This window comes from Chenopodium quinoa, unplaced genomic scaffold, assembly GCF_001683475.1.
Source record: "Chenopodium quinoa cultivar QQ74 unplaced genomic scaffold, ASM168347v1, whole genome shotgun sequence".
Taxonomy (NCBI): Eukaryota; Viridiplantae; Streptophyta; class Magnoliopsida; order Caryophyllales; family Amaranthaceae; genus Chenopodium; species Chenopodium quinoa.
In genome coordinates this window covers 4173615-4188398 of record NW_018742418.1, presented here as the reverse complement: position 1 = coordinate 4188398, position 14784 = coordinate 4173615, and the positions used below count along the sequence as shown (strand labels likewise).

Below are 14784 nucleotides of genomic sequence, written 5' to 3'. Positions count from 1 at the left end.
AATTTACATCTAATTGCTTATGGATATTGAGTCGAGTTAACTTAACTCCTAAAATAAGTCGAATTTTCAAGTCTAAGTCAACTCCAGTCAAATTGCACTTGTTTTATCAATCAAAATCCCAGCTGCACGTGGCCATACACCCATTTTCACCCTCCCCTTTCATCTCACCAAATTCAGCAAATTCCAAACCTTACTCTTTCGGTTCGTCTTAGCGGCCATTTCCTCTTCGATACACCATTGTTCATTTGTTCTAATGGGTTTGGAATTTAGGTATTAACATTTTCAACATTATTTTCGATGGAATGTTCACTAGACCCCGCGGTATATGTTTGGCTCATTTGGCTAGTTTGATAAACAAAATCATGTTTTGAGCCGTAAAAGTGAGGTGAGAATTGGTTTGGTTGAAATCACGAACTAGGCATATTCCAATGTTGTATATTGCAAAATTGATCGTATCCTCCCATGGTTGAGGGTTGGGGGAAGGGGATTGAAGTGTTCGAAATGGCCGGGGAAGGGGGGCATTAAAGTGTTTGGATTTGGTGATTCTCTACTACTACTAGTACGTTTTGATTTGGCTTTCCTAGAGGAGGACGGAGGAGGGGTTCGTGTTTGATGCCATGATTAAAAATACCACAATTAATTAAAAAAATTAATAATTTCACGAATTTTTATTTATTTTTTTTTTTTTTAAGAATTTCGATAATTGAGATTTGAGGGGATTAGAGAATTAAAAATTATAAGAGATTAGAGAATAAGAGTTTGAGAATAGATGAGTTGATGAATTGTGGAAAGAAATGGATGATGAGGTGATGTAATTATAGAGAATTAGAAAAAGTAGCCGTTAGAATACCAAAAAGTAGCCGGTAGAATTAAAAAAAAAAGTAGCTGTTAAAATAAAGCGGTTGGAAAATGGCCGTTAAAAAAGAGCTGTTGCTCATGCTGGCGGGCCAAAATTCTTGGCCGCCCGCGGACTCGTGCCGGGTTCATGCCTGATTTTTTAAAATTTTGTTCACGGCACGGCCCACGGCCCACCCTTCGTTCCTCGTGCCGTTTCGGGCCTCTAGCGGGCTCATGCCGTGCCGAGCCTTAAGCGTGCCATGCCCGTGTCGCTTGCAGGCCAGCCCGACCCATGCCTAGTTTTACTTGGTACCTAATTTAATGAAGTTTGGTTTTTTCTTAAAAATAATTAATTTTTAATTACCTTGAGTTAACGGTGAGTTAGTGGCAGGTTAGTTGGCCGGAATTTAGGTTAGAGTACTCAAAGAGTGGAAAAAAATGAGTACCCAAAAAGTGAAAAAACTAAGAAGTGAAGGCCTAATTATGTAATTAACTCAGAAGATTATTATTGTTCACCAAAACCATTTACATCTAATTGCTTATAAATATTGAATCGAGTAAGATTATACTCAACTCAACTCAACTCTTAAAACAAGTCCGAAATTTTGAGTATAAGTCAACTCGAGTGAAATTGCACTTGTTTTATTAACCAAAATCCCAGCTGCACGTGGCCATACACCCTAACACCCATTTTCACCCCCCTATTCAGCTCACCAATTTCAGCAAAAAAAATCACAAAATTTGCACTACTTTCTCTCTCACAAAAATATCCTGTCTATCTTCTTCACCTTCCTTTCTTTCTGTCTTTCTCTGTAAATTCAATCCCAACTTTCTAGGGTTTATCAAAAAACCCTCTTCAATCCCACTAAAAATGTCAACTTTTCTCTCTCCTCTCGGACTCAAACCCATTTTCCACCCGTACCCATCTCGAATTCGGACCCTCCAAACCCCCTTCTTTCACCGAACCCATTTTCCGCACCAAAATCATCGAACCCCACTTGTTGTCGTTGCTAAGTTCGGGTTCTTGAACTCGGGTCAATTACCCGACCCGGAATTTTTCGAGGGCACTGTCAAAGAACTGTTTGGTAGAGCTGAAGGAATTCTTTACACCATTGCTGATGCTGCTGTTGCTAATTCTGATGTTGTTGATGCTTCCAATACTACTACCAAACAAAATGGAGATTGGCTTTCTGGGATTACTTCTACCATGGAAACTGTTCTTAAGGTACTAAAAAGGTTTGGTTTTGATTGTGAGTTTTTGGTTTATTAGTATGGTGGTGAACGCCTTACAACGGGTGTATTGTATACAAGATGCTTAATCACACGAAGTTTTGGAAAAGTGAATTGATGCACGTGTCGTATACAAGACCTACTGTTTGAGACTTGAGTTTATCTGTGTTAGGTGTTGAAGGATGGATTGACAACATTACATGTACCGTATGCTTATGGGTTTGCAATTATATTGCTAACTGTGCTGGTTAAGGCGGCCACATTTCCTTTGTCCAAGAAACAGGTACATTTTTTTATTTGTGTTGATATCTTGGTTATTTTTGGAAGATGAAATGTCTTGTTAAATGAATATTGAAATTAGGAGAGAAATTTTATTGAGTGTTTCATGTAAAATGTTGTTCATTTTGTGATGCTAGTATGTAAAGGCATTTATATTACAAACAATTAAACAATAGAGTTTGGAACAGACTGAACAGGAAAAGAATCAAGTTCACTAAAGCTAGTTGGTTAGGTGGAGTGGGCTTATTAGATTTAATTGGAGTATATTTTCATAGTTTCGTACTTTCATGTTACTATATAATTTAATTTTTTTCTATAACCTGGTCTAAAGCATGAGTACTACACTTTCAAAAAAATTGGCCTGGACCTGGCCGACGTGAGATTTATACGCACACATTAAAATTATATTGATCATAATGACCCTAATTTTAACGTAGTAACTTTATTTTTAACATGACAACCTTTTTTAAAACTTATATGACCTTTAATATTATCGTGAAGCTGAAGTACGACATTATATTAAACATAGTGACTATAACTTTAGCATAGTGAACTTTATCATTCATATTGTTCTGTATATAAAAAAATTTCATTAAAAAAAATAACCTCTTATAGCCTTTATAATACCAAAATGACTTTTATTTCAACATAATAACCTTTAATTTATTTTAATATAGTGACCTTTTTAAAACAATCATAGTGTCTCTCATGTTAGTGGTCCACAATAAATTAGTGTGAACCAGGTCCATTTAAGAGTTTGTAAAACGTGTACAGCTAGCAAAAGAAACTAGACATAATTATGGGAAAATATATCCTAGTGAATCTTAATATTCACCAAATCTAATATGTTCCTAAATATTTCCTAAAATATATCTTAATAAAACTGTTTTGTTTTTCGTTAAACTGCTTCTTATAAATTACCCATCAAAACCATAAAACCTCGATTAAAAACCAATCTAACACATATTTTTTTAATTTACCAAAGTTTTTCCTCCATCAAACCAATACACCTAAGAAAAATCAATAATATAAGCATGGTGGCACGAGTAGTTCGAGTCTCAAGCACGAGAAGAAAGAGATTAAGAAAACTCTATAGTATAAGCATGGTGGCTGGCACGAGTATTTCGAGTTTCAAGCAAGGGAAAAAAGACATCAAAAAAATCACAAATATCACTAGGCACAAAGTTACAACAATTGCCTACTGAAATTCTTGTAAATATTGCTAGTAAACTTCCAGTTACCAAAATGTTACAATGTCGTCAACCTTTGTCACACAATACCCATAAACTTGACAATATTTTTTTGTGACCCTATATTCCCTAGTTTAGTCCAATCCCACATCAACAATAATTATAATAATAATTCATCCAAAAATACAACTTTCTTAGCTTATAATGGTGTAGCAAATTCTTACACCTTGATTGACTATATTCCTGATGATCACCTAATAAACGAGTTTCGTTTCTATAACTTAGATTTTAGAGAAATTGTGGCTTCTTGCAATGGTTTCGTACTGTTGTTGGTTCGCAATTCTAGTCGTCCTTATTCGTGGTTAGATACGTTCCGGCTTGTGAATACGATCACGAGGCGTTGTTTGGTCCTTCATGAAGAAATGAATACATTTCCGTGGCTGGACCTTGACCATGGGTTGGGTTACGGTTCCAAGACTGGACTATTAAAAGTGGTTAGGTTAGGTTATCGACATGGTCTTAGTGCTAAAATTACAGCGGAAGTCATGACAGTTAGAGATGAAGGTGATTGTGCTTAGAAGGTTATGGATACGGAATTGTTTGGATTAACGTCGATACGAAGCAAGTCTGTTGTATTGAATGGTGCGTTACATTGGCTAGTAGATTGTGATAATTTGATAGTAAGGTTTAATATCGACAAAAGAAGTTTGATTTTATCTCTTCGCCTTGCACTAGTAATACTCCTAGTGAAACAAACCCGAAGGCGGAGATGCTTTGTGTGGGTGCTGCCTGCGGTTCAAGGATCGGTAATAAAGGTGTGGTGATGTGGGTTATGGAGGAGTACGACGTCGTAAATTCATGAACTTGTTTTGCATTCATTGATGGACTCGATATCAATGAAGACTTCGTTCTAACTCCGGAGATTAAAGATGGCAAGATGATATTATTGACGACATCGTCGCGTAATCTAAGTGTTAAGGATTTCTTTATTGATGTTTATGATCCTAAACTAAGAAAGAGGGACAAAAGGGTGCCTTTGTTAGAGGGGGTAGATGAAAAAACAAGAGCTAGGATGACGGTAGATTATTTTGTGCCTAGTTTCTTGTGAAACATCTTTAGATTGGAGATTTTTTTTTTTTTTTTAAGGAATTAGATTGGAGTTACTTAATTGCAATTTTAGTAGGTTTATTCTATGTTGTATGCACAAATAAAGGATTAATACATTATAATCGAATTTCTTTCGTGTTTCTAAATCAAGAAATTAATAGTATTTCGTATATATAATGTGCCCTTGATTGATTTTAAAGAGACAGGATTTCTACATTTAAAAGAAAAAAAACTTATTTGGGGTAATTTTAATACAATTAGATATTTTTTCCTATTGAGATTTGATTTTTTTACTTAAGAGCAACTTTATAAATAAAACATAAATAACTTTTATCATATTGAATAACTTTTATTTATCTCGGGATAACTTTTTGTCATTCTAATACAGGTATCTACACAATTGATGTACAATATTTATTGTCACTCGATTTAACAGGTATATTATAGCAAAATAATTATTTAATAAAATAATAGAAATAGAAATTTTAGAACAAATGCAATATTGGAATAGAGGGAGTATGAATTGGTATTAAGTTACAAGGGTTACAAAAAATTGAAAACCTGAATCGAAACCTATTGCAACAAGTTTCCTATTTTGCTACCTGAAACTAGAACCTATTGTACAAGTTTCAGTTTCGATTCGGCGATTCAGGGTATCTTATATTTGTTCGTTCTCACCCCTATCACTATCCATAAGGCAACTATTCAAGCAAGAAAATTATGACGAGAGAGAATCTTCAATTATCATGAATAATGAATTGCAACTATTAACAAAAAAAAGTGAAAAATATACTCACTTCGTTTGTAACCGGCCTAAACAAATACCAACCCAACATTACAATAAAAGAAAGCCCAATTTACAAAATCAGCAAACTCTATTGAAGCTTCGTCGTATTCATCTTGTATCTTTTTGGTGAAGAAAGTGGCTCATCTCATTCCTTATCTTGACTTCCTGCAATCGCAAGGAGAGAGAAAGCTAAAAGGCAGCCATGGCAGGTGTTGCAGAGGAGTAGGTATCACATGGCCATCAAAGCTTTCCGCCATTAAACCATCTTCTTCCAAATCTAAGCACCCTCTTCGCTCCCATTCTCCTCTTGTTGTTAAAATGACTGTTTCTGTTGATGAGAAGAAGAAGTCTTACACCCTTCAAAAATCTGAAGAAGCTTTTGCTAAAGCCAAGGTTTTGATTACTCATCTCTCTCTAATTGTGATTTTTGTTGATTGTTCATAATTTTGAGAATTGGGTTCGTTAATTTTGAGAATTGGGATCGTTAACTTGTGATTTATTACTTAATTGTTGAATTTGCGTGCTATGTAATTTGAGATTTGGGAATGTTTTGCTTTGCTATCTTGGTTAATTTTTGGTTCACGTAACCTACCCATCTTTTGGCATTGGTTTTAACTAGAATAATCGACTCTTAGTAGACTGGTTATAATTTATGTTAAGCTTATGGGCATATGGTTGATGAAGCATTGAAAATTTTAATGAAACTAGGGTATCTCAATCGTGCGTGGTACGATTAACCATTGTAGGGGAGTTATGTATTCGGACCACAGAGTTTACAGACTTTTAATTGCTATTTAATGATGGTGTAAAATTAATATTCACTGATTAAATTCCTATAATACAACTGTTTTTTAACCACAACATCCACACGAGACATAATGCTCTGAATTTGGGATTCTGAAGAGGTGTTTGAGTTTGCTGGACGTTTATTTTGGGTTGATTTAAGTTGTGGGGTGATTAGTTGGGATGATGATGACCCTTTTCGCGGTGATGAGAACGAGGAGGAGAAGGCTCGATGTCGGTTTATTCCACTTCCTAAGGGGTGTAGGAAGCCACATAATGCTCTGAATTTGGATGACAAACGAAACATGTTTGGGACTGGAGGGTATATTCATTTTATTGAGTTGTATAAAGAAGGAGATTATGTGTTGAAGTTTTGGAGGTTAAAGGATTTTGATTCTGGTGTAAATGAATGGAATTTGGTGTACAATTTGTCTCGTGTGGATGTTGTGAGTGTCATGGTGTGGAGAAGTCATTACCCCTGCTAATTGTTCTTGACATCAAAATTGCTCTTATAAAAGTGAGAGAAAGCTAATTGTTGAGTGGATTAAGTAATCCAAAAATCCCATATTAATGAACAAATGATTTAAACATCTGCATCAACAACTCGTTTTAGGGGGAAAAAAAAGAAAACAAAATAATTACAGTGGTGAAATGGGAATTATTAGGGTAATAATACATGTTTCTTACATGAAGCATTGAAATGTTTAATGAAACGGTTTTTTCACTATATACCCCTGAGTTTTTTGTTTATTCACCATATACCCCTGAAAATTTTCAAATTCACCTTATACTCCTGAGTTGTTTCAAAAATTCACCATATATCCCTAATGACAACAAGATGAGTAGAATTTAGTTAATTATGCATCGAAACTACCTTAGATTCCCCCCCCCCATCCTTGAAACCACTCCTCTCTTTTCTTTAACCCCCCGAAACCACTCCAAATCTCCATAACCATATCTGTATGATTGATTTTGAGGATGAGAAAAGGAAATTTGGGGTCGTTTTGGGGTGGTAGTAAGGAATGTGAGTGGTTTTGGGTGTAGGGGAATTTATTTAGGGTGGTTTCTGGTCATAATTAATCCTAATGACTGACGAAGTTAAGAATCATTAATCATCAAGGGTATATGATGTATTTTTGTGAAAACTTGGGGTACATGATGAACTTAAAAAAGTTCAGGGGTATATGGTGAATAAACAAAAAAAACTCAGGGGTATATGGTGAAAAAACCGTTAATGAAATGTGGAATATTGATAGTATGTTTAGCATCCATGTTCCATTGATTCATTTTCTCTTTATTTTATTTTATTTTATTTTATTTTATTTTTAATTTTCTTTGGGGTAAGCAAGCAAGAATTTTATTACTTCAAAAATCAGATTACAAGTTAACCCCCCAAGGCCCTCTATGCAGGCTAATTAGCCCAAAACACCTATACAAAGAAAACTATACAGTAAGGCTTTCAAGCCATTCTCTATGTTTTACATTTAGCTTTTGGCCTCCTAGAGCTAACAATCTATGCTTTATGTCACATCTAATGGACTGTACAATGTTGGGGATGTTCATGATTTTACTCTCCCAATATGCTATGTTCCTGACCCTCCAAATTTGATACATGACTGCCAGAATCCAAGTATTTACCAAGTTTCTCTGGAAGCTATATTCTACCCTGCTGCAAGCTTTAACAATGGTATCCAGCTGGATGCTTTGTGGCCCAAAACCAATCCAAGCTCTGATATGCTGCCATATCCTGCTGTTGTAATTACGTTGAAAAAAATATGACTATGTGACTCATCAAAATCTGCACATAGTAGACACTTCTTATCCTGTTGCAGTTGAATATGCAACATGTCTCTAGTCTTCAATCTATGCTGAATGGCTAGCCAATCAATGAACTGATGTTTAGGTTGAGCTGTCTTCACCCAGATCACCCTATCCCATCTGCATCTGTGATTCCTGGCTGAGAGAATCTCAAAATACTTCCCAATCTTCTCTGTTCCATTTCTGTTACTATTACATAATTTATCCCCTAGAAAATGGAATAGTTGTTGGGTTGGTGGTGGTATTAAGACTCTAGCATGAACCTGTATATGATAAAATTGAACTCCTTCAGTATGCGCAGAAGGTAATAAGAGATGAGCTTTGTCCCCTGCACTTGGGTAATTAGTGATGCATCTTTGGGTATGAACCTTTGTATTCTTATTTGTAGAGTCATGATTGTCAATTGCTAGGGTTGGAGGCGTTGAACTGATAAGTACTGTATATTGTATTTCTTTATGATGTTTTAAGTTGGGCCCCATTTATTCGTTTCTTCTTGAAAAGGATTCTTCAGTTTGTTGGAAATGTTAGATGATGAGATATCTAGATAGATGGGATCAAGGATGCTTTTGTAATGATTGTTTACAGTAGTATGCTTTGGATGAAATCCTCATTACAACCTCATTTGTAGCAAATATGACAAGGGCGCTTTGCACCTTTTGCCTTTTATGTTGTCATCTTAACATTATGAGCCGCTGGAACAGGGTGGTATCTATTATAATGTGGTATCTTTTTTCCATATCAGCATTGTTATCTGCTATAAAAATAATTATGATGTAGCATAAAGCATTTGGTGGCTAACTTGTTGGAGTAAGTATTGCTGGAAGAAATCTTAAACAATAAACACTAATGGAGCACACTTGAACTTTTCAAGTATCCTTTGAATGGGATATGATTAGCTGATGGGGTACGCTAACTGATGTATCTTAGAATTTTCAAGTACCCAATGATAGTCCCTGAAAAACTTCGACTAGAACAGAAGTAGCTGTGTACCAAAATATCCTTTGATTGGAACAGAAATTAACCGAGCCAGTAGCCTGGGTGTACTGCACTGCTAGATTTTACCATTTAAATTGATTCTTGGAGGATTTAAGGAATTATTTGCTAGAGAAAAGAAATTTTTGTGTTGATTACCTAAGCCAACAAACCTAAAGCCCTTTCTGTTTATTAGAAACTCTAAGTAGATTCTACTTCCTGCAGAGTTTATGGACTTCACCTTGGATCTGATTTTTTATTTTATTTTTTTTACCATTGAATATTGTGCTGAATGAGGTGTTGAGGCTGGCTGTTTAGTGGACTTCGTTATTTAGTGTCTTTTGTTTTTTAAAGATGTTATTTTTATCGCTATTTAGCTTGGCAAATTTTCAATATTCATACAACACCTGATTGCAAAGTTATCCTTCTGATTCTAAAGATGTTTTCATATGAATTGCAGGAGTTGATGCCTGGAGGTGTAAATTCCCCTGTCCGTGCCTTCAAGTCAGTTGGTGGACAGCCTATAGTGGTAGACTCTGTCAAGGGTTCTCACATGTGGGATATAGATGGCAATGATATATTGACTATGTTGGCTCATGGGGACCTGCTATTATTGGTCATGCTGACGATGAGGTTTCATTTTTTCTCCGGAATACAATTTCTGATATGTCATCCTCTGAAAACTGAGCATCTGGTTTTACTTAATGTTATTTGTATTATAAATTGTAATGCTATTTGGTACTGGGTACCAATTTTTTGGTCCCGACATCAGCTAGTGTTAATGCATAGGTTAACATAACCAGATAGTTATGCTTGTACCTAATTATCATTGTTCTCCCAATACTAACAGGTACTTGCAGCCCTGGCTGAAACTATGAAGAAAGGGACAAGTTTTGGTGCTCCTTGTCTTCTTGAGAATACTCTGGCTGAGTTGGTGATATCAGCTGTTCCTAGCATTGAAATGGTCCGATTTGTAAACTCAGGCACGGAAGCATGTATGGGTGTTCTACGTCTGGCCCGTGCATTCACTGGCAGACAGAAGATTATCAAGTTTGAGGGTTGCTACCATGGCCATGCAGACCCATTTCTTGTGAAGGCAGGAAGTGGTGTTGCTACTCTAGGGCTTCCAGACTCTCCAGGTGTACCAAAGTCTGCCACCTCAGACACCCTAACTTCTCCATATAATGACCTTGAAACTGTGAAAAGTCTCTTTGAGGCTAACAAAGGAGAAATTGCTGCCATAATCCTAGAACCTGTTGTCGGAAACTCAGGTTTTATTCCTCCAAACCCTGGCTTCCTTGAAGCCCTCCGTGAAATCTCCAAAGAAAATGGAACTCTCTTGATCTTCGATGAGGTTATGACTGGATTCCGTTTATCTTATGGTGGTGCACAAGAGTACTTCAAGATTACGCCTGATCTTACAACACTGGGGAAAGTCATAGGTGGCGGCCTTCCTGTTGGTGCTTATGGAGGGAGAAGGGATATTATGGAGATGGTTGCACCTGCTGGGCCAATGTATCAGGCTGGTACTCTCAGTGGAAACCCATTGGCAATGACCGCCGGGATACATACACTCAAACGATTGATGCAACCAGGAAGCTATGAATACTTGGACAAGATTACTGGTGAACTTACACAAGGACTCCTTGATGCTGGGAAGAAGGCTGGGCATGCAATGTGTGGTGGATATATCAGGGAATGTTTGGGTTTTTCTTCACTGATGGGCCTGTATACAGCTTTGAGGATGCAAAGAGAAGTGACACTGCAAAGTTTGGCCGCTTCTATAGGGGAATGTTAGAGGAAGGAGTCTACTTTGCCCCTTCACAGTTTGAAGCTGGATTTACTAGCTTGGCTCATACTACTGAAGATATTCAACAAACAATAGCAGCAGCTGAGAAGGTTTTCCGAGAGATATAGGACGCTGATTCTTTACCTCGTGGTCTCCAGTTTTGTAGCTTTGTTTAGTTGATAACCTGTATCAGACATTGCTTCTAATAAATGTGGTTGTATTTTCTATTATCCTGTTGTCTCTCTTGTAAGTTGTATTTTCTAGTGTATCTTCTTAATATTTGTAATCAATAGTTAAGTTTATTTGCGAATGTTCTCTTGAATCCTTATCATTAAAGGGAGTCATGTATGTAACTACTTGAGAAGAGAAAATAGTTGTTTAATCTAAAAACTTTATAAAGCTGAGAAGTTGGGTTTTACAGAGGTTTCCCCTTCTTAGCTGTCTTATTCCTCTTCCTTTCTTTAGTTCCCTGGTGTGTGCCTTTAATGGCTTTCCTGTTTGCTTTCTTTCTTGGCTTTTGTTATGCATTGTTTATGGTTGTTGTTTGTGGAGCTTTCAAGCGGCGTTTGAAAAATAGAAATTAACACTGGTGCTGGTTTCAACTCTGCAGGGTGGCGTTTATGGAAGGAGTATTAGCGGTGCTGTTGTTGGTGCTGCCGTCTGATGTTTCAAAACCTAAAGTAGCCGTTTTTGCTTGTATAAGGTCTAAGGTTTCCTTTAAATTATAGAGTTAATTAAAGTGAATAATTTTGATTTTAGAAATGTGATTAATTGATTATTGCTACTTTACATTAATTTTAGGGTTTTTTTTTTTATTTTTTTGTAACAATTGCGGCTTTTATGGTTGGGACTGGATTACAGTGGTGGTGGTTCAATTGCTGCTGATTTCCTCCCTGTTTTTATAGTTTTATTCTTAGTTTCTTACTATAGAAATTTAGGAGTTGTTTCTTTATTTATTTGTTGTGATTATTTTATTTGCAGAATTATTGCATTCAGTTTAATATTTCTTAAGTAGTTGAGTTGGGTATGTTGGATTATGGTTTAGTTGAGTTGGGTATGTTGGAATTCTTTATAAGAAAAGCTCCAGCCTTATTATGTGATGTTGTGTGATGAAATATGATTCTTTGTATATTTTTCTCTCTTCAGCTTCTTTGTTGCACAGAGTGACCCATTTTCTGATGGAGTTTCTTCTACTAATATTATATTCCGACATCTTCTTTTTCTCATCAGTGGAAGTCAACTACTCCCTCCGTTTCGTAATAATCGCAACACTTTTCTTTTACATCCGTTTCATAATAGTTGCAACACTTCCTATTTTAGTAAGGACCCACTACTATTTTATTATTCTCTCTCTCACTTACCCCACTTGCATAAATATTTAATTGTTTCTCTCTTACAAACCCCACTTATACTACTTTTTTTTATTATATATCTCTCTCCTACTAACAATAAAATATATTCTCACAGTCTCACTAACTATACTTTATATTAAAAAATTCACCATATGATCCCTACCCTATAAATTTCCTAAAACTTTGTGCAAGCCCTACTGTTGCGATTAATACGAAATGGAGGGAGTATTTGTTTTCCTTTTGAATTTTTAAACCACATAGATTAGTTGTTGCCAACTATCGATTCTTGATACTAGGAGTACTATTTAACATCTAGGAAGTCAACTCTTTGTTTTCCTTTTATAATTTGCTGCTCCAAAATTAAACTGTAGATTTTTCTGTGATATTATAATAAAGAAGTCCTAATAATTTCCATATACAATAGTGTTGAAATGATATGGAGTATATTATTATATTGTTGAGATAGCAATGGAAATGATATTTGATGTCAAATGTTTATGAATCTAGAGTGGATTGTATGTAAGGTATGCAAGAGACATTGTTGTCGTAAAAAATCGAGCTATGTTACTTAAATAGATAAAAGTATCAGGGTGTGGCTTGCACTGTCAAATTATGCAGCTATACTATGATCTTGTTGATTGGACACCTTCAGCAGGTACTCATTCAAGTTATTAATGGTGCCTACTGACTTTGATAGAATTATATCATTTGCCTTTAATTATTTTATGGTAATCTATATTTGCTCAATGTGTTTTAGTTGTAAAATTTGGTAATCACTATAACTTGCTCTTCATTATTTTGTGAATTTGTAGTTGTGGTGATTGATTGTTCATGCCCAAAGCTGCCTATCGATTGAATGGAGAAGCTTGTAAGTATTTAGACCAGTTGGCTCTTTCTGTCTTTCACTGAAAACTCATGATATAACTTCACTTTTTTAATATCCTTCCTGAATTTGCTGTTATGTACTCTCTCTACAAGACTACAACTATGGAAAGAATAGGATGATCAAATGTGTGTAAAATAAATAAATTTAGCCTATATGCATTTTGTACCCTGTTGAAAATTTTGGACTTCAAGAAAGTATTACCTTTTCTTTTGCTTTCAGAAATTCATTCCTCTTAATTGCACTTTGCTCATTTTCCCATTCTAGCTGTATTATTGCTCTATACAGAATTGCTGCTCAAAGTTATACTGTAAAATGATAGGTTTCTATTTGTGGTGATGAATTGATCTGCAGGTCTTGAAATGTGAATATGTTGTTTGTGGAGCGATTGTTACTCAAGCTGAGGTTAAGAAAGTATAGGAATTGATATTGTTCTTGTTAAAATGGTTTATACTATTTTGCTATTATTTAGCTTTAAATGTCCAGTATAGCTGTGTATCAAGTACTCTGATCCTCTGGTTCATTTTAGTGGAGTATCAACGTAAACAAAACCGATTCCTGTTTCAAATTTATTGCCATTTTACAATTACATTGTAAAATCTAATTAACTTATTATTGTGTATGATAATCTTTCTTGTTGCCAATTTTTTCTTGTTTGATTTATTAATTTAATGTTTGTTTAAGATAATTCACGTACGATTCCTGGAGAATAATAACTAGCATGTATAAAGATCAAGAATTTCTGTATGATTGTTTGAACATGGCAGTACTTCTCATTTATAATTAATGGTAAAATGAGTCAATGTTCAACTACACTTGACTCTTAACAGATAATGGTGGAGACTAGAGATAGAGTGAAACTAAGGTTCATGTAAATTGAGTTGGGATTGACTATAGGGATCCACTGCAGTTAATCACTTTATATGATATGTTTAACTTAAAGGCTAGTTTTTGCTTTGTGAGATATATATAACAGAGTTAATCTTCGTTGGTTCTGTCAAAAGATCATTATGAGCCAGATATTCAAAACCTTGAAAGGCAAACAAATCATTGTTTGGAGCTATTACACATAAGGATCTCAAATTATATGATACTTGTATGAAATAATATACTTTTATAGATACCTATAACCTGTATATGCAGAAAAATCATTGAGATCAGGTCTTGTTAAAAATAAATTGAGCAAAGAGGTTATGGAACTTCGGGAGGAGGCCAAATTGATAAGAGAAGTTCGTCTTATGATGTCTGACTTTGTGACTACTTGTAAAGACATATATATATGGATGTCCTATCTGTTATGCATTGAGATCACAATGCTCTCTATATAATATATAAGAAGTGACTCCATCTGGCTTGAGCTTAATTGTACCCTTTGGATTTTTGCAGTGTTTGATGATGAAAAACCTTTTGCAAATATCTTGCTAACCGGCATGACTGAGAATTGGCACACATCATTTTTTTTCAACTATGGGAACTCACTGCAGACTGGATGTATACGGTCATAAAACTTTCAGCACGGATACCTCTGTACTACAGGAGCAGTGTAAAATTCTTTGTGAGAGATTGAACAATTCTGTTGCATTGTTCGCGTCATCAGATGCACAAGGAATAACAGAGAAAGAATTGACAACCAGACTACGTGGCTATGATTATAAGGTAGTTTCCAGGCTAATATTATCTAAGCATCTAACTTTTTGCCTCTATTTTCTCTTTATAAACTGACTTTCATTCATTACACTATTATCAAATTTATCTCA

General features: G+C 35.3%; 2 protein-coding genes and 1 long non-coding RNA gene across 3 annotated transcripts; all 3 read left to right on the top strand.

The window, feature by feature from the left end:
* The first annotated feature begins 1404 nt into the window (after nt 1-1404).
* On the top strand, nt 1405-2413 carry LOC110707162 (ALBINO3-like protein 1, chloroplastic). Its single transcript, XM_021885172.1, has 2 exons — nt 1405-2062; nt 2240-2413. Exons 1-2 carry the CDS (start codon nt 1709-1711, stop codon nt 2396-2398), a joined length of 513 nt encoding a protein of 170 aa, XP_021740864.1. The 5' UTR covers nt 1405-1708; the 3' UTR covers nt 2399-2413.
* A 3087-nt stretch (nt 2414-5500) lies between these two features.
* On the top strand, nt 5501-11238 carry LOC110710031 (glutamate-1-semialdehyde 2,1-aminomutase, chloroplastic-like). Its single transcript, XM_021888295.1, is given in 5 exon segments — nt 5501-5823; nt 9464-9575; nt 9578-9636; nt 9854-10694; nt 10697-11238. Coding segments are annotated over 5 exon segments (1311 nt in total). The 5' UTR covers nt 5501-5748; the 3' UTR covers nt 10921-11238.
* Nucleotides 11239-12273: 1035 nt separating this feature from the next.
* LOC110710039 lies at nt 12274-14457 on the top strand. Its single transcript, XR_002509094.1, has 3 exons — nt 12274-13012; nt 13382-13432; nt 14414-14457. It is a non-coding gene; the product is annotated as an uncharacterized LOC110710039 (long non-coding RNA).
* Nucleotides 14458-14784: the final 327 nt, after the last annotated feature.